This window comes from Genypterus blacodes, unplaced genomic scaffold, assembly GCF_046128005.1.
Source record: "Genypterus blacodes isolate CSIRO-AG114 ecotype Tasmania unplaced genomic scaffold, CSIRO-AGI_Gbla_v1 ptg000058l_1, whole genome shotgun sequence".
In the NCBI taxonomy this organism is placed as follows: domain Eukaryota; kingdom Metazoa; phylum Chordata; class Actinopteri; order Ophidiiformes; family Ophidiidae; genus Genypterus; species Genypterus blacodes.
The window spans coordinates 7,978,216-8,001,451 of NW_027466870.1; the positions used below are offsets into that span (position 1 = coordinate 7,978,216).

Sequence of the window (23,236 nt, forward strand, 5' to 3'; positions counted from 1 at the left end):
GGAATTAAATTTCCACAATCTTGAGTTTATAGTTTGGCAATAATGTTGCGATTGTTTTTCTGTTAAAGCAGTCTTTGTGTGTCCTGACTTGTTTCCACTGCCGCTTTCACAACGCTGGTTTCGTTTTCACAGAGTGAGAGGTGTTGCGCTGCAGTTTCACAGTTTGAGTCACACACACACACACACACACACACACAGGGCTCATGGTTGCTGTTGTGATGTCGGGAGTTCCTGTGTAAGATAACAATTGCACATCCATCTCTACCTGAGCAGGGCGGTTGGATGCAGTAATGTGTGGAAACTAAGTTGCGCAATTTGTTTTTTTTTCACCTGGACCACAGAAGCCTCTGATGGGCTCCTGCTGCTTCCTGCTCTCCCCCGCCTCACCACCTCTGATTCAGCATCTGTCTGGCCTGATTGAGAAAGAGATGAAGTCAGAAACCACGAGAGCTATACTTAACCCAGCGTGGCAACTCATTGATATCTCTGACCAGCAGATCCGTTTCACAGGCGTAAAGCTCAGGCGGCCTGTTGGAACTCGTTTGTCACCAAACCAGAAGGACAAGAAACGGTTTTCTGTACTCAGCCATTCTCTAAACGGAGGCAAAGAACCACAGCAACGCACTTAGTGACTTTAAATTGAGATTCTATTATTCTCTACCCTCCTTTCTTCTAAACTCGGTGCACACAAGACAGAATATGACAGAACTCCGTACATATTCAGATTAATTTGGGTTGAAAGCAACTGTACATGTTTCATATCTGAACCCAAGCTACTGCAGAGGGATTAAAGTCATTTCCATGATCCACTATTCTAATATCTTCTAACATGCCATACTTGCCAGATGCTCGATGAATGGAGGTCATAATCCACTTTAATGGTTGGATGAGTCTTTTGTGGCGTGTATTTATCCTCTCTGATGCACACAGTAGTAATATTCTCCACATTATGCCATCCAATAATCCACTAATCTCCTAATGAGTTCACTTGTACACTTTTATCCATCAGACGACTGTATTCTTCATATTTATGTCTATCAAAGCCAACATAAACAAAGGTCATTGAGAATACTGTTAAAATACCTTTATTAAACATTTGGGAATGTTGGAGTTGCCATAAATAAAGAAAATTGGTAATAAATAGAAAGTTCTATGTTCAGCAGAGGATGTGGAGAGAGTGAAACGTCCTCAGGAGACCATCTGTCACGAGGGGGTCCTGACTCCTGCTGGGGTTTTAGTCCCAATGGGAGAGCTGAACCAAATCTCAAAGCACCAGCTGGGAGAATTAAGCCCAGAATAAATAATAGGGAGAAAGGGCAATTTGGGCTGGGAACAAAACAATGTCTTGACAGGAGCACAAACGTATTGCTGCTCCTAACGGTTTCAACTTTCCATCCTCAGCTTTCAAGGAGGAGTGAGGTCTTCTAGGGACTTCTTCAATCGCCAAAAAAGGTGGTTTGTATCCTGAGAACGTCGCTGTGGGTCCATCTCATTCAGCTCAAAGTGTCTCTTCAGTTGAAAGCCTTCGCCAGGATTTCATTTCCCTGTACAAAGACAGGATGACATCATTATGAATCCAGATTGCAGCTAAAGGTCTGCTTGCCTGCTTGTTTGTCCCAAAGTCAGAACTTACACATTGCTGCCAGGCACGATCCTCTCCTGCTGCTTATGGAAACTGAACCTTCTCAAGAATGCTGGAAACTTGAGTTTTGTTCTGGACGACCTGGTGGAAAGGCTGAGAGGTCAAAGGTTGTGTTAGTGAGTGTGTCCACTATTGATCAACACTGCAGTGTCAAAGGCTCAATATGGCTGGAATTGAATTTGAAATGCTTAGTGTGTGTATTTGCCATCTGCTTGTATAAAGAGCATCATGAGGCAACACTTCAATAGGTATTCACATTTAAAATGTCTTAGTGATGGCAAACCATTGTTGTTTCCCATTGTTAGTGCATGTGTGTGAACTCACCATTCTGTCTGGAAGGAGGGTTGTTTAGCTTGGGCCTTCTCCTCCTCAGCGTCTTGTTCCAGTCCCACCTCCTCCCCCTCCGCTTCTTCTGGCTCGTCTTCGGGTATTTGACCCCACAGCCTGCTGTTGACCCACAGGGCTTCCTGCAGGCTGAGGCCGTGTCCTATGCAGGTCACTCTGCGACACAAAGGGCAGCCCACAGTGAGCAGCCCACTCTTGGTCTGGGACATCGTCTCCAGGCAAAGCTCACAGAAGGTGTGTCTACAGTGGAGCACCCGTGGGATCCTGTCCTGCCGTGAGAAGGGCAGGAGACAGACGCTGCACTCGCCGTCCTCACACAGAACCATGGTCCAGCTGGCCTGAGACGCCACTGAATGTGACACGCTAACGGAAAAGTTGAAAGTTCTCCTCTGTGGATGAGACCCAGTCAAAGTCTTTAGTCTTGTACTTTCATGGAACTGATGATGCTGACAGGCGCTTAATCTTTTGCTTTGAGTCGTGGATTCCCAGTTTGCTTCTCTCTGTTAAAAGAGTTTTAGTCATTAGATGATGTCATTCTTTTAAACTTAAAAACACTTAAATAATTCGGGTGAAAAAGTTTGAATTTCACAAATGAAGTCGCCAATATAAAGATGTCCAAACTGTCATTCTGGATAAATACAATTAAACTGAATTCTGCTCAACTTTCCTGCTAGATTATCTGGAAAATATGAGTCCTCATTGAATTACAAACATAGATCAGCACTTTCACAGACACCACTTTGTTTCTGTTGTTATTTGGGACAAACACATAGATTATTATTATTATTATTATTTACAAAGGTAAATGGGAATAAATACGTTCTATTCATGTATGTAGAGATACATATAGTAACATATAGATCCGGATATACATCATAATAATCTAAAACTGTAGAATAATGTCAGAATGTATTGACTTACAGTTTGAATGTGTCCTCAGTCTGGATGCCGCTGTTAAGTGTCGTCCTCTCAGACTGTTGAGCACAGAGAATGAGAGGAAGAGCAGGAGGAAGAGCAGGCTCGTCTGCCGCCTGTTAGGAGTGTCTGTGGGGGAGGAACATTAACGTCTCCCTCTGTCCTCTCACGCTTCATGCCCAAAGCTCACAACACAACAGCTGGGGAAGCAGGGAGGCCGGGACGCTCTTTGTTCCGCGTGTGACGGAGGGCAGGTGGAGCAGCGGGTGGGGGGGAGAGGAGGAGGCTGGAGGAGAAGGACCGAGCAAAGTGTCACAACGAATATAACATAATCCCGAATAAAGGAAAATGTACCCGAATTACGAACAAAACTAACTAATATCTGATATGGTGGCTGGTCAATCTGGTTTAGGGAGGTAAAGGAGAAAAAGAAGGGCTCGTCCGGGATTTGAACCCGGGACCTCTCGCACCCAAAGCGAGAATCATACCCCTAGACCAACGAGCCATGTTGCGGTGGATGACCGTAAGACTTTATAAAGCAGTGCTTGTATCTGACAGCATTTTGAGTATTTTAACTCCATTTATGTTGGAGCGTTTCTTAGAGGTAGTGCTGCATTCTCGGCCAACAGTCCCACGGAGCAAACAAGCACTCCGTCTTTAAACGACAGCCGCGGCTACGCAGTCTGCAATGACGCAATCACGCTGCGTTTCCCTTCGTTGATCTTATTACACCGAATACTTTAAAGTCTGTTTATGCAGAGTGGACCGTGAAGTGCACCTGAACGCTCGCGCTCCGCATCATGCTAAGCTACTAGCAGAATGAGCGCTCAGCTAGCTTTAAGCGAGGTCGCGCGCCAAAAAAAATGGGCTCGTCCGGGATTTGAACCCGGGACCTCTCGCACCCGAAGCGAGAATCATACCCCTAGACCAACGAGCCACGTGTTTTCTCTGTCAAACATATTGGCACATATCTATGACGATACAACGCAACGCTTTATATTTTACGTTAATTAAATGTTGATGTAGGAAGACTCATGGAGAAACTACAGGCCCGCAGAGTACAGAGCAGAATATACCACTTCAAATTAAACTTCACTGAAACCTCGCAGAAACCCTGAGTCACTTCATTGTTTTCACATCACAATTCTCCAGACTGAAACTAATTGTTCACAGTGCTGTGCTTTAACTTTTATATATTAAGGTTATGTAGTGTATAGCACATATAGGTTGTCTGAAATGAATGTGTGTAATCATTAGAGTGGTAGTTCCTATGGGATGGGATGTACCAACTGTGGTAGAGTTACAGGGGGGTTGTAGTGCGTTTGTGTTAAAGTGCTCATTTTAGTGCTTTTTAATACGACTGGTCTTTGTTAAAATAGTATGCGATAGTCTGAAAATTAACACACGGTCATATTTAATTGTCAAAATGCAGAGTAATATATTTTATATGACGCTTGATTATTAATCCCACCCCTCTCCCCGCTTCTATATTGTTCGTTATCTAGTTCAGTGAGGATGTCAACAGAGCTAGCTAGCCACTAACTTCAGCTAACTTCTTGGAAAGTTTTATCCTTCAATTTTACGTCAACCATTAACACACGCAATGTTATTTTCACTTTATTGTGTGCGTTGCTGTTAATATTACCACTGCGACTGATTTGTTAACTCTTGTCAATTGCCGTATGAGCAAACTAGCGAACTGAAGACAAGTCACCGTGGGAAACAGTGAATCGTTAACGGTTGATCTGTTAGTTTCTGTATTAACTCGATAACTGTAATAATTAAAACTCCCACCAAGTACATGGAGCCTTCATTCCAATCTCTACAAAGCTCTGACCTAAGGTAACGTGAAGTCCTCAGCTCACACACTGATAGATGTTATGACTGTTGTGGTGCATTGACGCCTAAACTGCTTGTGTTTCTTTCTGCCTTCGTGTTTCAGTGCCGTCCTCTCGTCATGTGAGCCTGAGCTCCAGGAGCTGATGCGGCAGATCGACATCATGATCGGTCATCAGAAGGGGCAGTGGGAAGCTGAGATCCGAGCGATGGAGCTCAGAGCTCAGAGTGGAGAAGAGAAGCTTCACACAGCGAGGAACCTCATCGAAAGAAAGGACCAGGAGGTGTGGAAGAAAGATGGACCTTTTATTATGATCTGAAAGTGGGACCGTTTAAGTATCACTCATCATTCAGTCCACCCTCAGAGGGAAGAGTGATTGATCCTTCATCCTTCATCCTATGGTGAATCAATGCTTTCCTGATGGCAGTGGATTCCAATAAGATCATCCTTATGACACAATGGATGATGTGACCAGCATGTAAACTATGATCAATCCTTTGTTTTGGCCCCTGTAGTCTCCAGATCTCAGTCCAGTTGAACACATGAGTTTTTGACCTCCACCATCATCATGGTGTCAAACTCCTCCAGCAGAGCTCTGGACTCTCTTACAGACTGAATCAACAATCCTGTATCAAACATATGATCTAGAATCTGATTCACTAGCACTAACTAACATGATACTTATTTGTCTTATAGGGAATTAAAGTGAAGCATTTGGAATCAAACCTTCTTTTAGTTAACAGAGATAAACCTTTTTCACCACAAACCGTATCTGTGACTATGCTGTTTGTTTGTGTTATTAAATGGTGTTGTGATGTTTCCTCACAGATCGGGTTGCTCCACAAGCAGCTAGACGCGGCCCAATGTGGTAAACAAGAAGACTCAGTCGCAAAATATGAACAACAGCTGCAGATTGTCCGCGATGAGGTGAGAGAGTTACAAAATCACTCAGACCAAGCAGCATTTCATCAACACTGTTGGGAAAACGTCCTGGGTTAACTAATAGGTGAGGGATTTGTTTACGGTGTCTATGATGGAATACAGTGTGTGGGATGTCACCAGTGGAATCAGACTGTAACATCAAGGGGGGGGGGGGGGGGGATCGGTTTCTATGGTTACTGTGTAGTTTTATGTGGAGTGTAAAACAACACAGAAGACATAAAGTAAAAGGTTACACCAAGAGACACACACACACACTCATACAACCTCCTCTCTACCTGCACTCAGTGGCAGAAGCGTGCTGCAGCTTTGATTGACCAACATGGCACAAACGGAGGAAGGGATTAAAGGATTCAAGTGAAGAGCGATGAGGAAATCAGAGTCAGGGGTTCAGAGGTCTGCCTGTGTACTGAGAAACTCAACTATGCCCCTATTGTGCTATCTGGTGGACAACCTGTGCTATTGCCATCGTGGCCGGCATTTCAAGCTTTTAGTGGCACTGTTGGGTAAAAACCTGTCACCGTGGCAACCCTATAGCTGACCTGAGGTTATTTACACCCTCAGGCTCCATCTGACAGTTTTTTTTATGAAATTACAAAACTCTAATGTAAGTGTCGTTTCCAGAATGCTTGAGTAAGTTTGACATTTTTCCTGCAGTTGGATAAATTAAAGAGAAGCTATCAGAAGCTGCAGCGGAAACAGCACAAGGATGCCAACGGAAGAGCAACCGATAAAGAGAGGGACCTCGCCGAGCTTAGCTGCCTCAATGACAAGATCCAGGTACTCTGATCCAGATCCCTCTCCTGTTCCAGGCTTTGTCCCACAAATGGCTCTTTAATGCCCTCTGGTGTTGATGAGCAGCATAACCAGCCCGTCTCTCTCTGTAGGAACACCAGCAGCGTTCTTCAGAGTGGGAGCAGCAGCGAGTCCACTACCAAAAACAGAACAAAGATCTGCAAACTCAGCTGGAGAAGGCTCAGGACGGCCTGCACTCACAGGAGCTGGAGCTGGAGCAACACCGGGCCCTGCAGAGGCTGCCGGGTCAGAACCAGAGCACCCAAGCATGTGAAGATCAGCTGAGGGATGAGCTGGCAAGACTCAAAGACAGGTGCACACTGTCTCACTCTCTCTCTCTGCCTGTCTGTCTTTCTCTCTCACTCTCTCACTCACTTTTTATCTTATCTTACTTCAATTCCTCAGAATGGAGAAAGTGAGCAGGCAGCAGGCGGAGCACTCAAACACAGAGCAAGAGCTGAAGATCATCAAAGAGAAACATGCGAAAGAAATGGAAAAGGTCAGAATCCTGCCCTGACTGGTTGAAGATGCTGTATATGGTTTGTATTTGTCAGTGATGATTAGAAACTAATGATCAGCTGTCTGAATCTGTCCTATAGCTGCGGGACGAGCAGCAAAGAGCCGAGGAGACCCACAGTGCTGAGGTGGAGGGAATGAGGAAGGACTTGTCGCATTTGATCGTTGAGCTGAAGCAGCGTGACGTCACCATCGCCTCGCTGAGCAGCTCGGCCTCCAGCGTCGAGCGACAACTCCGAGGAGAGGCGGCACGAGCGGAGCAGAAGGCCGCCGAGCTTAAAGTGAGCTCAGGAACAAGACCTTCATCATCTGCTGTGCTTTTATGTCCCGACTGAACATCAGGGGTCAAAGGTGTAAATGTCATGACAACACATTCTGTTATCTGTACTGTGTCCTAAGTCTTGTTCCTGTTTTACTTTGTCATACTCAGATGGCTCATGCACAACAAGAGAGCCTTCAAAATGAGAACCAGCTCCTTAAAGATCGTCTGGAGAAACTGCACTCACCCAAGGTTTGCTTGCTTGCTTGCTTTGGATAATTGTCCTTTAAGCTCATTGTTCTTTGTCAAACATCACTCATCAGTTAAATGTCTTCTCTCCAGAGAGGAGAGTCATCACTTGCATCCCTGCGAGAGAGTTACCTGTCCTCGCTGAGCGGCCTGGAGCAGGAGAATCAGAGGCTGAGGCAGGACTTGGCTGAGACGCAGGCCCAACTTAAAGTCTCCAACCAGTCCAGGCAGGACCAACATGACAGAGACCTGCTCAGCCAAGACAAGACGGACCAGGCAGCTCCGGACACGTAGGGACACAAACACACACACACACACACATTTATACAATCGGTTTCAACCTTTATGCAAGTGATGGTTGAATTGTTTTGTCCTGATTGAAACCATGCCATCACAGGGAGGAGGCGCTCTCAGTGAAAACTAAGCTGGAGAACAACACTCCCTATGAAGGAGAGATCCAGAGGCTCTTCAACCAGCTGCAGAAGTCCCATTCCCCCGGGCAGCAGCCCTACAGGTCTGCTTCACCAGCCTCCTCTTCCTCCCCCCCACACTCATGTAACAGCAGAAGACTCACCAGGACGACCAGCAAGTCTGCCGCTGAGGGCCGGAGCAGCGGCTCTGAAGAGGCCACCCAGCCGCCGCACAAAGACAAACTCACGCCAACGGAGAGGACAGTCGTAAACCAGCAACTCAGTCCACAGCGTAGTGTAAGTGTGTGTGTATGAGAATGGAAGGGTGTCAGGGTTTCAGTCTGATCAGGTGTGTAAGTCTCAGCTGTCGTACTGTAAAGGTGCATGTGTGTGTAACCATCTGTGTGTAACCATCTGTGTGTAACCATCTGTGTGTAACCATCCGTGTGTGTCCTCTGCCACAGGCGGCGTCAGCGAGCCCCCCTGCAGACGACGCCGTCTCTCGATTCCTGGCGGAGGAAAGCTTGCGGGCCAACCTGCTGATCCAAAGACTGGACACACACATCCAGGATATGAAGGAGGACCACGACAGGACGGTGGCAAAGTACCTGCCTGCTGGGCCCGACTGAGCTCAGCCAGCAGTGAGGAAGACCATTACGTATGAAGAAGTTAGTATAGACATGTATGCATGTTGTTGGCTGGCTGGCTGGCTGGCTGGCTGGCTGGCTGGCTGGCTGGCTGGCTGGCTGGCTGGCTGGCTGGCTGGCTGACTGACTGACTGGCTGGCTGGCTGGCTGGCTGGCTGGCTGGCTGGCTGACTGGCTGGCTGGCTGGCTGACTGACTGACTGGCTGGCTGGCTGGCTGGCTGGCTGGCTGGCTGGCTGGCTGTAAATGTTCCTGTTTGTTTATTTATCAGAATGTCAGAAGATGCATGTAAATAAATTTTTGTCACATCTGGATTGATGACTTGTTTTTTTCTACCGTGCGTACAGAAGAATCTATTTCTGGTTCCTCTCCCCTGCCCAGGACGTTCTGCTATCATCAGGGCCAGGAAACAGGAAGTGAGAGGAGATTCTTTCACTTCCTTTTACGTTTCAACGTCCAGCATTTCTTGACACTTTTCCCAATTTCTCCAAAGCAAAGCAGCAGAAACATCCAGGTGTGTGTCCTGTGATGGTTGATCAACAGGCAGAATTAGGCCCACATGTTGAATTATACCTGCATTTAACACCAGAGTGTCTCTAACAGGATGCATCAGGGAAGAAGATCTGAAGTGAATTTGTAATAATAAACACATTAGCACGTCTCATTACTAAGAGCTGACATCAGAGGCCTGCAGGGTCTGGACACACACACACACACACACACACACACACACACACACACACACTCACACTGTGATGTACTGAGTTCCCTCCAAAACCCAAGACGTTGCAGGTTTCCAGTTGTGACCTCTGACCTCTGCATACCAGTAGTCCGAACCAGAAAACTGAGAGGTGATTTGTTGTTACACTCCTGTCTTATCTCCATGTTGGAAGTCTGACTGAACAGTAATGTATTACCTAAGTTACAGCCTGCCTTGTGTGTTAGACGCAGCATGAAGCTCTCTCTCTCTCTCTCTCTCTCTCTCTCTCTCTCTCTCTCTCTCTCTCTCTCTCTCTCCTCTCCCTCTCTCTCTCTCTCTCTCTCTCTCTCTCTCTCTCTCTCTCTCTCTCTCTCTCTCTCTCTCTCTCTCTCTCTCTCTGGATCCAGCTGCAGACGCACAGTTGTGTTTGATTTACTTGTTGAAGTTCTTGACGTAAACTTGTGTTCCTTGGCCCTTTGCAGCCTCATCAGACTTCCTGAGCGTCCTGGAATGCAGCATTAACCCAGCAGCTCTGCATGGCGGAGGAAGCCGGCGTGTTTACTCTTCATAAAGGTATGTCATAACTGAGAACATACCACATATGTACATGTCTGCCCCCCTGACACCACAGACAGCAGGGAGGGAGAGAAAGACCCTAATGCTGCAGCTCTCCTCCTGCCTCCCCCCCTACACACACACACACACACCCAGCACCTCCACCATCCATCCTGCAGAGGCCCTCCAACTTGTCCAGCAAAGATTGAGCAGAGGAATGTGAGCACCGTGCCAATGCTGTCATGAACCTTCCTCCCCCCACAGGCCGCCTGCCTCTTCCTCATCATGAGAGAGCGTATGGAATGTTAATATCAACCATGTGGGGCGCTGCTGAAAGGCTACAGGGGGAAATAGCTGCATTTTACTGGACTCCTAATGAGGCGCGCACACACACACACACACACACACACACACACACACACACACATACACACTCAGGACAGAGAGGAGGCAGAATCCCATCGCTCCAGGGTCTCACTGTGTGTTTGTGTTTTCTTCCTGTTGTGAAACGAGGAGAGCAGAGATTGAATGAAGCCGTCGCTCAGCTCCGTCCACTGCCTCCTTTTTTTCTGGTATTTGGCAGTGTGTGTGTGTGTGTGTGTGTGTGTGTGTGTTACGAGCACTGTAAGTCCCAACAGGCAGGCATTCCTCTGCCTCGTCTCCGGAGGTGAAAAGGTTTTGATATGTGGAGATTCCTTCAAGGGGCCTCGTAACGGGGAGGGAGGAGCCGGGGAGTTTGGAGCGCTTAGTGAGTTCAGACTGAACTTAACGATGCCCGGGAGGAATTTTGCTCCAGGTTATAAAACCACACACAGTAATTGCTTCAGTCATTTGTGTAATTAATTGAATTTTCCTTCGGCGGCGTCTTTGCCGTATAGGTGGAGATGTCTCTGCCCCGCTGCCTTTAAAGGAACGATCACCAGCTAACATCTGCTGCTCTGCTTTGTAATACGCCAATTTAATTATTGAATCATCAACAGAGGAACAAATGCAACGGTTCTTCTCACTTCAACTTAACTGGGAAGGAATTTTGGGCCTGGAAAAAGCAGAGAGGTGCTTCTTCTGTGTCCTTGAATATTAGCATGTTAAGGAAAATCAGCAATCTGGACAACAGTTAAATTAAAATGACAGAAAAAGCAACGACATACAGAAAATGTCCTTCATGTTAAAGTGATCCAGGTGCATTGACTGACTGACTGACTGACTGACTGACTGACTGACTGACTGTAACATTCCAAACAGAAAGGAGGATAAATGTTTGGCTGTAGAGCATTGAAGCGTCTCTACAGGATGGATGGATTGATTTCTTCTCTTGCTTTACCCAACATGAGCAACAGAGGGCGCAATTCAATCCACAGCTCCTCCTTGTCTGCTGATCAGAGGATGCTCAGGAGGACACAGTGTCCCAGCTTGAAGAAAGTGTTAAGTCAAGTCAGGTTGATTTGTACAGCAGAGTGTCACAGACGAGCTGAACGCTTTCCTTTAGTGAAGGTTCAGGATCAGCCACAGGAAGCTTGAGGGACTCAGCAGGGCCGCTTGTTGCGTTTGAAACACACTTTGTTCCAGAAGCATGTTTGACTGGTTACATAAAGCAGAAATCTATTAGGACATTAACCTCACATGAACTGACCTGGTGTGAACTCAGAGCAAACAAAATGAATCAACGCTGATACAAAAAAAACACCACACGTCCAAAAAGTAACCAGTCAGCAGCACACAGTCTCAGTTTTCCAGGGACACTGAAATGTCACAGCAGGATAAGAGAACAGGGAAACCTCTGGAACACTGGGAAAGTCCACACAATCAGGCCATCAGTGCTGGAGACATCTGGGGAATTTGGTTTAAGGAATTTCTCTAATCTCTCAAATCAAAAGCATCCATGTGAATAATGAATGAAGACGGATGGTTGGCTCTCTTATCTGTGTGTGTGTGTGTGTGTGTGTGTGTGTGTGTGTGAGCGGCTGAGAGGCAGCGCAGGTGGCAGAGACGCCTGAGGCCACAGAGGAGCTGCCACACTCAAGGCTCACTGGGTTTGACTGCAGATGTTCCTGTTTAAAAGCATTACATGAAACTAATGTGACAGAAGCAGAGGTTTATGATGCTGCAGGTTTACATGCTGAGCCTTCAGTCTGAGGACTTTAAGGACAGTGCAGGAACATCTAAATGTAAAGTTTGCCTTCCTCTGTATTCCCCTATCGGCCCTGAGCTTGTGGATTCAAACCTGAGACCTTTTCCCTGAGTGCTAGGTACTGATCCACTCATCCAGTCTAAGATCCAAAACCTCATATTTGTACTTAATTGAATCCCTTTCTACCTTTATGCACCCTGAATCCTCAAACCTCTAAAGCCTCCAGTGGATCTCCAGGCCCAGTTTGCTCCTGTCGCTCTCAGGAGATAGACCGTCCCAATCCCAGGTTGTTGTACTTAGACGGGTCTCTCATGAATAGCTGAACTTCCTTAACAAGATAAGACGTGAAAGTGACTTTTCCCACGATTGTTGCTGCCTGCATGCATTCTTTTGTTGCACATTCCATGGCGGGGCCTCAGCGAACATGCCTGTTGTGCTTTGCGTGCGTCTCATGTCCCACTTCTACCCCGAGTCACGTCCTGGACGTAAGGGGAATGTCTCATTGTTCCTGAGTGGTCGGGGTGGAGTGGCAGAGGGAAGAGGGAGTGGACGCGGGTCGGCCGGACTCATCTAACGCCGTAGAACTCCGGACGTCGGCTGCAGGACACTGGGAGTGCTGTTAGAGACAGAGGGGCGCGTTCTTATCGCCGTGTGTGTGTGCGTGCGTGCGTGCGTAGCTGAGAGGTCCTGATGTGTGCCGATGGAACTCTGCCAAAGAGGCCAAGAGGAAAATGCTCATTCCTCCAAAACACAAAGACCAGACCAGCACCAGGCTGAACTGAGTCTTTAAAGGGGGACAATGAGAAGACCAGAGGCTCGGTCTGTCCTGGTCCCAGACTGAAGCCTCCGCTCTTGTTCATGTGCTGTCTGAAGATCAATCACTATGTAAGCTTGAGGTGCATGTGAGCAGAGTGAGTGAGATGTTTGCTGTTGAAGCATCATCACCGCATCCTGAACAAGTGGACTGAGCCTAACTGCCTCTGTCTGTGTTTTGTCCTAAAGAAACAGATTAGTTGTCCCATCCTGACTCCTGAAGGATGATGGATGAAGCTTGACGTGAACAAAGATGAACTCTCTGACTCCTCTGGCTCCTCCTGCTCCTCCTGCTCCTCTTTGTCAGTGTGGAGTAATCTAAGGTCCCAGTAAAGTACAGTATCCTGATTTACCTTCTGCTTGGCATCCACCACAGGAATTCTTTGATGTTGTGTGTGTGCATGTACGCTGTGAGGTATGCACTCATATAAAAACCTTTTAGAACACTTTCCTCTTCATTCACAGCTTAATGAGGCCATCTGGAGCCTCCTGTGTCATTACAACGCAATTTGGTCCCTCAACCGCAAACATCACAGAGCTGCTGCTGCTGCTGCTCTCTGGGTTCTCTGGGTTTTATCACCTGTTATGTAACCACACACACACACACACGCGTACACACACACGCTTGACTGAGTCTGACCTTTGCACCGCGTGTTTGTGTTTGTGTGGGTTTCAACATTACGCAATCCTAAATGTAAAAGTATGAACATGGGGCTGGTTTGAGCTCCGTGAGAGTGGATGATGTCGTTAGGTTAAGGGACACAGAGGTCAGAGACGCCAGTGTGTGGAAAGTGACAAACCTTCATCTTCATCTTCACTTTTCTCAGCTGGGAGAAACAGTGATTAGCATCTACAGAGCACAAACATGGTGGAATGCTAAATGTATTGACGTTCTTTCAGTGGCAGCCACATAAACAGCTGGACCTGTTTTGATTTGTAGGCCTTTTTCAGGAGAGAAGCCAGATGAGACGCCCTTCCTCTTCTCTGGCGTCCAACTCATTTAGATCTTTCCATCACATCTCAAACACATCAGGAGTGAAGCTGATCCTTACCTGGGATCCTCCTGCTGTGATCTCAGAGATAGAGAATGTGCTGCATCATTCCATGGCTCTTGTCTTGTAACCACAGACGTTGTGAAGGACAGTAAGGGGTTAATCAGGTGAGGTGGGTGTAATATTACCGGCATGAAGGTTGAGACTTCCTGGTGTGAAGAGAACATGAAGCATTCATTTGATCCCAAACCCTGCAGGTCAGGTGCCTGGTGTGTTTTTGTGATATGATGACACAACTATGATGTCACCTCTACATGTGTGAGGAGGGATCAGAGCTGTGAGGAAGAGTTTCTATTGGTCATTCATGTCTGTGTTTGAAGTTTAACTCCATACAAAATCTACACAATCATACTCTAGTCCCTTAACTGAGCCTCTTCAATGCTGCAGCTCTGTAGAAGAAGAAGAAGCTGGGATTCAAACTTAATAACCTTTGCTCTCCTCTCTGCGTTGTGATGTTTGTCCGTATATGAATCATGACATCACCGCTCTGTTAGCTCAGCTGGTCAGGAGCAGTTTTCTGTCACGCTCTGACTTTAAATCCCAAACTAAACATTCACACATCGTTTCTTCAGTGATGTTGTTGTTATGGAAACGTACAAAATACAAAATGTACTGTAACACGCAGTCACTATTTACTTTCACATATTTCTGTATTTTGGAAGCTAAAGTCCCCTGTGTGCTGTGTGCTGTGTGTGTGTGTGTGTGTGTGTGTGTGTGCTGTGTGTGTGTGTGTGTGTGTGTGTGTTTGTCCCATCAGTCTGCAAATGACTTCATGCCCGTTTATCACCAATGATATGTTTACATCAGCAACTAAACCTACTTATGAATCTAAACCCGACCCTCTTGGCTCTGCGGAGGGAAAACATTTCACGCTTCATTACCTTCCTGCAGCTGCTGTCACTTGACACAGAGGTAAGGTGTGTGTGTGTGTGTGTGTGTGTGTGTGTGTGGGAGTTACAGGTGGTGTAAACAAGATTATGCTCAGTCAGAACTCCATCTCCTTATCAGTCCAGTTAAACTGCAGCCACCTGCTAATCACCGGTGAAGAATGCAGGACTCAGCACACACACACACACACACACACTGCACTCATTAATACTCTGTGTTACTTTCCCTTTACGTTTTAAGGCCTAAAGGATCAACAGGTGTTCAGTTTGTGTTTAAACAGCGTGACATAGCATATTTCTAATGCTTTCCTTCCTTATCAGTCTCATTTATCTTCTTACTCAGCCTGAAACCCTGCAGGCTCCCATTCAGTCAGTTTCCCCTCCTTTCATGCTTGAGTCAACTCTCCAGTCCCTCAGTGTTTAAAGCTCTTAACTATACGGGCCGTAAAATTGTCAGTGTGTTGGGAGATCACAGGGAATATTGTCGTCACCTGTGGAGATCCCTCTGCACGGCGACGCTGTCATAAATCAACAGGGCCGTGCGTGTGTGTGTGTGTGTGTGTGTGAGTGTGTGTTTGTGTGTGTGTGTGTGTGTGTGTGTGTGTGTGTGTGTGTGTGTTGACTCAGCAGATCTGAAAACGCACTCCAGTGAGATGGATTGGTTGGTTTGACGTACTTATTTACAAATGTACACACTTAAAGAACCTCAATAAAGGTTTGTAGGTTTGAGGTCTTTTCAAAGAACTGGCAGGGGTTTAAAGAATTTACGGCATTTATTACACACACATGATTGGAGTGCTGCTGTGAGTGATTGTTGGAGGTGTCAGCTGTGTATTTATGTGTGTGTACATTGCACCATGGCACACATGAGAGGTTGTGAGGGATTAACCGTTTATTCAAAAGATCAACGGCAAAATGCGGTTTTAACTGAGAGATATGGGAAATGATTAAGACTAATGCTGCGTTCAAGTGCTCATTTGAAGGTGGTGCATACCAAAGGGTCCGTACGACTTCACTGTGTTTGACTGCTACTTGGAAGAAACGACCATATGAGTGCAGAATAATCCTGTTTTAGTTCTTTTATATAGAGACATGCATAGATTTGCGACGTTTTCACTCAGACCCTTGTTGTAAGTATGTGCTGTTCTGTTAGGGTGCATTAGATTTGTCTGTGTCGCTCAGGGTGGAGCTCCACGTGTCACAGGGCAGAGCTGTTTGCTCTCAGCTGTCCATTTGTTGTGCTGAATGTGCGTCCTGGACTTGACTTATTGGCGTCTTTATCTTTGCGGCCTCTGGTCTGTGGATGTCATCAGAGCCGTCACGTCCACCTGACGCTCGTTGCTATCAGTGCGGCGCAGCTCTCCCGTGACCTGAATGCACCACCACACGTTGCATGACTGAGGGTCAGCTTGTATGCAGATGACCACGTTTCCTGTCGTCTATCTGCTGCGCTCAGGGTGGGATTTCCTCATTCCTGACAGCTGACCCCTCCTCTCCTGTCTCCTTTAACCCTTAGTCTGCCATTTGAGGACAGCGCTTATCTGTCTGAGGTCTGAGGCCTCCTCATGTTTGTTCAGTTAGTCCTCTATTTGCTAAAGGCTGTGTTGTTTTATTTAAAGACCATGAACAGATGCTCTTATTGTTCAGAAAGCTACAATTCTGGGTCAGATTAGAGATAGTACTTATGAAACCCTGCTTCAAATGTGGGCCAATAAAGACCTCTGATAGGGCGGCTAGGGTTAGAATGGAGTTTAGTTCAATCATGAATTCAAACAAATGCAGTTTGTCAACAAAATGGAGCCTTTTGTCGTCACCTTTGCCTATTTTAAGACTCAAATCTTCATCACAAAGACCCGGGTATGTGTTTCTATAAAAGCCTCTCAGTCCCAACAGAGATAAACATGTCCCTGTGATCCACTCTGATTGATCAAAGGTTTGCTTACGGATCACAAACTGGGACAGAAACACAGTTAATTCCTATATTTAATGAATGGTATTTATATATAAAGTGTCAGGAGATGAAGAGTATCTCCCCTTTGTGTGCAGGCACAGAGGATGTTGTGTTCCATCCCTCCACTTCTTCTGTCTCTTGTGTGTGAGCTCGTTGTATACGTGCCGTGTTCACGTCTGGCTGGAAACACTTTCTCCACGCATCAAAATGGCCACAAAATGTAAAGAAACATCCGTAATTTTAGAAAGGAATGTCACATTCCTTTGCAGTTGAGTGAGCCCAGTCTTCCAGAGCGCCTCCTATCAGGAAGTGGCACACAATGGAAGCAAATTGCCAGAAACACAAAGTCAGACATTTGGCTGAGGTGGGGGCAGACAAAGGAAACTGTCAGACAATGACAGACTCACACAGCCGCCGCCGCCGCCACGTCCAACCCAGCAAGGAATATAGATCCATACATACAGCCAATACTCTGATCTATGGCTGATAAAGGCAGGAAATAATATAAAGATTAAAATGTACACAAAATGTTTGACACAGGATTGGAACCTGCAACCACCCACACATTGATTGACAGGTAGTTGGTTCTGTGTGGAGGATGAAACAAATGATGGAATTAAAAGTTGGTCAAATGTTCTGTCAACTGCTTTCTAGAACCAAATCATCATTATCAAGCTTCTATTCCCTAAATGATCAAACCCTGCTGTGTCCACACGAACGTGCTTATGGAGCCCTGCTGCTGTGTGTGCTGCTGTGTGTGCTGCTGTGTGTGCTGCCGTGTGTCAACATGAGCCAACCGTCTGGTCTCTCCCAGGTTAGAGAGGACACCTTTGTGTTTAACCCCTCCAGTATCAGGGCTGTGAGGTATGTGGCCTCTGTCCCACAGCTCCACCACCTGCTCTCTGCTGTTTCCATCCGTCTCCGCTCAATGGCTGATGAACAGATTGGGGCTCTGAACTCAGCATGGCCCTGGGAGACATCTTTATCTGGGCTGGAAGCGACGGCTTACCCTGCCATCTGCTTCCAGGGGGGCTGCCTGCGTGTGTGTGTGTGTGTGTGTGTGTGTGTGTGTGTGTGTGTGTGTGTGTGTGTGTGTGTGTGTGTGTGTGTGTGTGTGTGTGTAGGGGGGGCAGCTTATATGAACAAGTGCATACAAGTGTGTGTGTGTAACATGAGAGTCATTGTTCAGACTTGTCATGACAATCATTTCATGATCCAAGAAATGCTTCATGTGAAAGATGCAGATGAGCCCATGAGCTTTCTGTCGTTCAACCTGCCGCCCATTTGTGGAGTGCAGCTGATGTGACGGGGTTAAACGCTTCTCCCACCTGCTCCCAACATAATGGCTTTTGGAATTTGGACGGGAGAAAGGGAAGATTATTGTCCCGGCTGTGAGGTAAACAGGTGCTAGGCACGCTTTGTACAGAGTGGAGGTGGAAAATTACACATTTCAATCCAGGGTCTCTCTGTCGGGCCGTATCTTTATCTTTCTTTAATGTACGCTGGGTTTGCACTCTGTACACAATGCGTTGCGGGTGCATTGAATTTGCAGATGTCCGTGCGGGGGGTTGGGGTGTTGGGGGTTGGGGGTGGGGCTGACAGGTGCATCTGCCTCCGAGCTCCAGGGCAGGAGAGCCTGAGCCGCGCTTTGTTTGCCTCAAACATCTGCCCCGCTGCCTGGAGCCCTGTGAGCACGGCGCTGTGGAGACCTTAGATTAGCATGAATCTGCAGAATTACCTCAACATTTCTACCTGAACTCGCTCATTTCACACACTCAGATTCTCTGCACTGAGAGTGTGTTTCCTAAACGTTCTTTTATTTGTTGTTTTTCCAATAAACACAAAGAATGCCTGCCTTGTGTGTTGATAAAGGATCCATGTTGTGGGACAAACAGACGCTGTTTGTTTTCCTGTAACGGCTAAATTGGGTTTAACGCCATCAAATAGTTTGTGAGAGAGTGAGAGTGAGGAATGCATCAGCTGCTCTGCACCACAACCTGGAGCTCACACTTCAGTCTGGGGTCTTTGTTAGCTTTCGTTATAGCAAAATAACAAGTTTGACTCTTGTGATTAAGCTTTAAAGTTATTTTTTCAGACATTATTTCCTTTCTTGCAGTGTGAAACTGAACTTTGAGCTCATATCTCACATCAGAACACACTTACTTTTCCTCTGACCCCAAAGTCGATCCTGTTTAGTTGAGTTATGTTGTTATTTACAGGATATTATTTACAGGATTGTTATTTTCACTCATTGATCACTGTAAAGGAACATTTTGCGACATGTGAGGCAGTTTCTTATTTATGTGCGTCCCATGATTGACGCCTAACAGCTGCATTGTAAAAAAGTCTTTTACAACCTGAAATTCTTAGCCACTTCTTTTCTGACAATATTCCACGTGCTTAGACTATTCTGGATTAGAAAGAAAAATATAAATGTACAAAAAATACTAGCATAAAAAAACTTTATAAGGAAAGACATCCTGGTAATATTAATTGAAACGTTCTACAAAAAAAATGCGAATGTTGCCAAAAGGACTTTAGACTCCAGAGGGTTAAATAGATCTTCATTTTCTTCCTAATATATTTTATTCATGACTACAAATCTGTATTCTGCCTCATTGTTCATCCTTCTACAGGAATAATGTGAGAGAGATTCTCTTGTGCCTGTATTTGTTACTCCACTATGACAACAGAAGCGTATGATGAAGTAAAGAGAAGCAGATGAGCAGAAGCTGTGTGTGCACATGTGAGAGGAGGAGCATCTATACAAATATTGATCCGTGCAGGATGGATTTGGGTCAAATTAGCCAGCAGGATGTTGGTGTAGCTCCCTAGATGCTATCAGCACAGCAGTTGCTCTCTGACCTCTGGCAATAGCAGATGGCTGTTAGTGAGTCTGTGGTCATCACCATAGATCAGATACATGAGCAGGAGGAGAAATACTGTTCTTAGTTACATATCTGCTGGTTTGTTAGCAGGATTACTCAAAATGAGAGAGACCAGGGAAGAACCCACGCCAGCCATTTTAAATGCATTTCATACCAATGAGAAATGTGTTTTGGTGTTTTTCAATTTCTTCTGATGCACGTCTGTCTCTAAAGATCAATGCCTTTTCAGCCTTGATGGAGGTGTGGGCTCTAATAGATGCCCTTGTAGTTTGACTGAATATGTTAGCTGAGGTGGTTGGACTATTGGAAATGTTTCATAGTTTATTTGCACACAGTTAAAACAATAATGTTGAATCAAATGATATTCACTGAACTGACTTGATCTAAATCCAGAGTCCATCTGATCTGTAAACACTATCACAGCACACACACACACACACACACACACACACACACACACACACAGCCTGATTAGGCCTCATTTCTTTGTCTTTCTTGTTCAGGGCGACTTGTTTACTTTTATGGCTCAGTGTGGAATTTCATGTGTTGACAGGTGTGAGGGACGGTTTCTCACTGAGCCTGCAACAAGGCAGACTTGTGTAAATGTTCACCTCCAGCTGTTTCAAAGTCCCCAAATAAGGCTGCAAACAAACGACTTCACCTCAGTAATGAAACACAGAAGGAAACCAGAGACAAACTGCATTTACTGCATTCATGACTGCAGGCTTGTTTGTGAGGAGCTGCATTTATTTATCATGACATCCGTCATACCTTTAGTACACTTTACCAATGAGGACAGTGAAGGGATTGTCCATTAAATTAGAGAAGATGTGCGTGTTGCCCTGTAACAGCAGGCTGCGAGGCTAAGTCAGACCCCATGGACATGGTAATGTGAGGAATGTGGCCATTTCCTCCTTTGCAGGAAAACAAAAGGAGTTCCTGAAGTGCCTGGCTTGTCCCACCTCCCATAACAAGGCTGCAGCTCCCACATCACAGGCTGCTTTGTGTTAACCCAGTCAGGCCGGGCCGAGCCATTAACAAGTCCCACTGACTGACCTCTAGTATCACACTGCTGATGGTGAGTGTGTTTGAAACCATGAGGCAAACAGGACCAAGGACTTACAGACGCCTGGGTGTTTGTGAAATAAGATCCTTCATTAAAACCTTTAATTAAAGCCTTAGAGGAGATAAACTCTGATTGAGGCAAACTATCAAACAGGTGACATCATTTCAAAAGCTGACATGATTCTTTGAAAACTAAATGATATTTCTGGTAGACAACAAACATTTTCACCAATTTAACCTGTGTTTTCAGTAAGTTTGCCTTAACTGCAGTACAGAAACATAGTTGGGAGTATTTAGTGTGTGTTACATCTTTGATAAATTCATATATTTGCTATGACTAAATATATGCAGTAAGACAAAGACAGTGATTACAAAACAAAGAGTCATTTACATGTCAGAGTGAGTTGACTTACAATCACACACTGCAGGTATGCAGGCATTCTAATGTGATGCAGATTTCTATCTCATTATGGTCTTTACATCAAGTACGCTTTGATTCATCTACTAAAAATCTAGCTTTCCTGGCAGTTTTGGAGTTTTATTAATGGATGTTGTTTTTCATCTCCCAACTATATTTCACTACAAATATGAGGGGGGAAGCCTTATATCTCCCTTTGCATATAGAGTATAACAGTGTTGAGTCAGAGTTAAGGGAGGGATGAATGCACTGATAAATGCTGTGTTGGTCCAGACTTAAGGATTTAAGGATTGAATTTGTAGGGAAATACACAGACTGTGATGGAAACGGCCATCAGTCACTCCTTCTATGATGGATGTGGTTGTGTTGTGTAGCTTTGGAGACATAGCCATGTCCTCTTTGTCTCCGGGTGACATCACTCAGACATGTTGCACGATGTCCTTCCCTCTGGATGAAGTGTTAGCAGGACAGAAGCACTTCAACCGTCCTTACAGGAGCCACTTGGTGTCTCTTTACTTTGTCTTTCATTGTAGCGTGCTGGTTTGACTTATAAATCAATCATTGTCTGTTGTAAAGTACCAGTAAGGCGCTGCATAGTACACTACTCGCTTATAAACTGTATTTTCATTGAAGCAAGCATTTGACTTGATCGATTTTTATACAGAAAGAGGGGAAAAGGAAAGAGAGACAGAGAAAAGGAAGACCCTGAGGCAAAACAGGCAATATGAGGTACAGGTAGATTGAAATAGGAACAGCAGGAAGCCACGGCCGCTGAGCATGGCACAGTGGTGTGGACGCAGAGTCCAGGATGACATCAGTGATGTTGATCTCACAGGTACAGTTTTTATAGGATGATGTCAAACAGCAGTGTAGGCAGGTACAGATGACATCATGGGCTGTAGAGAAGAAAAGAAGAGAAAAACAAACAAAACCCCCCCAAAAACAAATATGTTATAATCTCTCCCCTGCTTCTCCTGATGACCTACATGAACCAGACGAGGGTGAAACTGTCAGCACGTCTCATTTGTTGAAGCACTCGACATTTTTAGCCTAACAGCCGTGCTTCAACTGCCATGCAAATCAGCAGGTGGACATTTGCCTATGAATGTTGAAGGTAAACTAACTGATATTTACTGACTGGGCTGCGGTGACAAGTGGAGACGTGTTCCTCCAACCTCCACCAACCTCAACCAACCTCAACCAACCTCCACCGGCCTTTCACGCCAGAAAGAAAGCATTGTGCGTAACGTTACTATCCATTACTGTGTGTTTACAACCCCCAACGCCAGCTGATCCCAGGACCTCCATCTACATGCGAGTGTGTGAAGAAAGCATGGCCGGTGCTAGTGGTGGAGGGGAGAACAGCAGATGGCAGGGCTGCCCCCATCACGTCTGGTCTGGGGAGAACAATGCGTCCCTCAGAGCTCTCATTGAGGAGGGGAAGGGGGATTTCACCCCACAGACAGCTGGCAGGCAGCGTGCCTCACCCACCCCTCTCCCTCCGTGTCCACACAGACACACACTCTGCAATTAACCGGCACGGGCTCTGGCTTAGCTATTTACCAGGCACATGCAGACAATGAGCTGCTCAGGTCATAATGCTTCATCCCTGTGTGTGTGTGTGTGTGTGTTTGATGAAACATTACGGCGTGTCGGTGCTTCTACACTGGACGTGATGCTGACTGTGACTTAGCCTGACTGTCTCTTATTATTTCATGCATCAGTCCAAGTGTAATATTGAATCATGACATCGTCTCGTTTAGGTCCTCTTCTTCTCTTTCCTGTCTCATTGCAGCTTTTTCTCTTTGTCTTTTCTATTTTTGCCCTGGACGTCAAATCAATCTCTCCCCTTTCCCCTGAAGCATCCCCACACCACATTTACACTGAGGTGTGTTTGGTTGTCTCTCTCTGGTTACACTTTATTGTCCTGTTGCCACTTTTCTTGTCTCACAATGGAAAAAATTCCTACAACCACAAAGACTTAAATCCTCTTTTCAACTTTAACTTTATTCAGGAATTCCCATTTACTACACAATACTACACAACAACAACACACTCTTTTACATGACACAAGTGACCAGCTGAGATGGTGCTGCTGCTCTCTGTCCCGATCTCTGCCCTCCTCCCCTCCCCCTCCCCCTCTCTCTCCCTCACACCCTCCCTCCCTCCCCCCCCTGTGCTCCGCTTTTGATCCCACAGGGACTTGGAGCTTTTACATTCCAGCCA

At 46.0% G+C, this 23,236-nt stretch overlaps 2 protein-coding genes and 2 non-coding genes across 5 annotated transcripts; 1 reads left to right on the top strand and 3 right to left on the bottom strand.

The window, feature by feature from the left end:
- Positions 1-1,069: 1,069 nt before the first annotated feature.
- Positions 1,070-3,108, bottom strand: LOC143002927 (uncharacterized). 2 transcript variants are annotated; one of them, XM_076153337.1, is made up of 4 exons: positions 2,909-3,108; positions 1,967-2,487; positions 1,634-1,723; positions 1,070-1,544 (listed from the first exon to the last, which is right to left on the bottom strand). In XM_076153337.1, the coding sequence occupies exons 2-4, from the start codon at positions 2,311-2,313 to the stop codon at positions 1,499-1,501; spliced, it is 483 nt and encodes a 160-aa protein (XP_076009452.1). In that variant the 5' UTR covers positions 2,314-2,487; positions 2,909-3,108; the 3' UTR covers positions 1,070-1,498. The 2 variants fall into 2 exon arrangements, with proteins under 2 accessions (XP_076009452.1, XP_076009451.1); XM_076153336.1 differs by having other exon boundaries at positions 1,634-1,735.
- Positions 3,109-3,335: 227 nt separating this feature from the next.
- On the bottom strand, positions 3,336-3,407 carry trnap-ugg (transfer RNA proline (anticodon UGG)). Its single transcript has one exon. It is a non-coding gene; the product is annotated as a tRNA-Pro (tRNA).
- A 360-nt stretch (positions 3,408-3,767) lies between these two features.
- trnap-cgg (transfer RNA proline (anticodon CGG)) lies at positions 3,768-3,839 on the bottom strand. The gene has a single exon. It is a non-coding gene; the product is annotated as a tRNA-Pro (tRNA).
- Positions 3,840-4,411: 572 nt separating this feature from the next.
- cep63 (centrosomal protein 63) lies at positions 4,412-8,861 on the top strand. Its single transcript, XM_076152813.1, has 11 exons — positions 4,412-4,744; positions 4,845-5,022; positions 5,568-5,666; positions 6,336-6,458; positions 6,566-6,786; positions 6,879-6,972; positions 7,073-7,270; positions 7,420-7,500; positions 7,591-7,787; positions 7,895-8,204; positions 8,372-8,861. The coding sequence occupies exons 1-11, from the start codon at positions 4,704-4,706 to the stop codon at positions 8,534-8,536; spliced, it is 1,707 nt and encodes a 568-aa protein (XP_076008928.1). The 5' UTR covers positions 4,412-4,703; the 3' UTR covers positions 8,537-8,861.
- Positions 8,862-23,236: the final 14,375 nt, after the last annotated feature.

Excerpts from the sequence above, each read along its gene's own strand:
- LOC143002927 (XM_076153336.1), bottom strand. The coding sequence starts at position 2,313 with ATGGTTCTGTGTGAGGACGGCGAGTGCAGCGTCTGTCTCCTGCCCTTC. Across the intron at positions 1,736-1,966 it reads CCCTCCTTCCAGACAGAATG|CCTTTCCACCAGGTCGTCCA; the intron begins GTGAGTTCACAC and ends TTGACCTCTCAG. Across the intron at positions 1,545-1,633 it reads ATCGTGCCTGGCAGCAATGT|GGAAATGAAATCCTGGCGAA; the intron begins GTAAGTTCTGAC and ends GTCTTTGTACAG.
- cep63 (XM_076152813.1), top strand. The coding sequence starts at position 4,704 with ATGGAGCCTTCATTCCAATCTCTACAAAGCTCTGACCTAAG. Across the intron at positions 6,787-6,878 it reads CTGGCAAGACTCAAAGACAG|AATGGAGAAAGTGAGCAGGC; the intron begins GTGCACACTGTC and ends TCAATTCCTCAG. Across the intron at positions 7,788-7,894 it reads GACCAGGCAGCTCCGGACAC|GGAGGAGGCGCTCTCAGTGA; the intron begins GTAGGGACACAA and ends ATGCCATCACAG.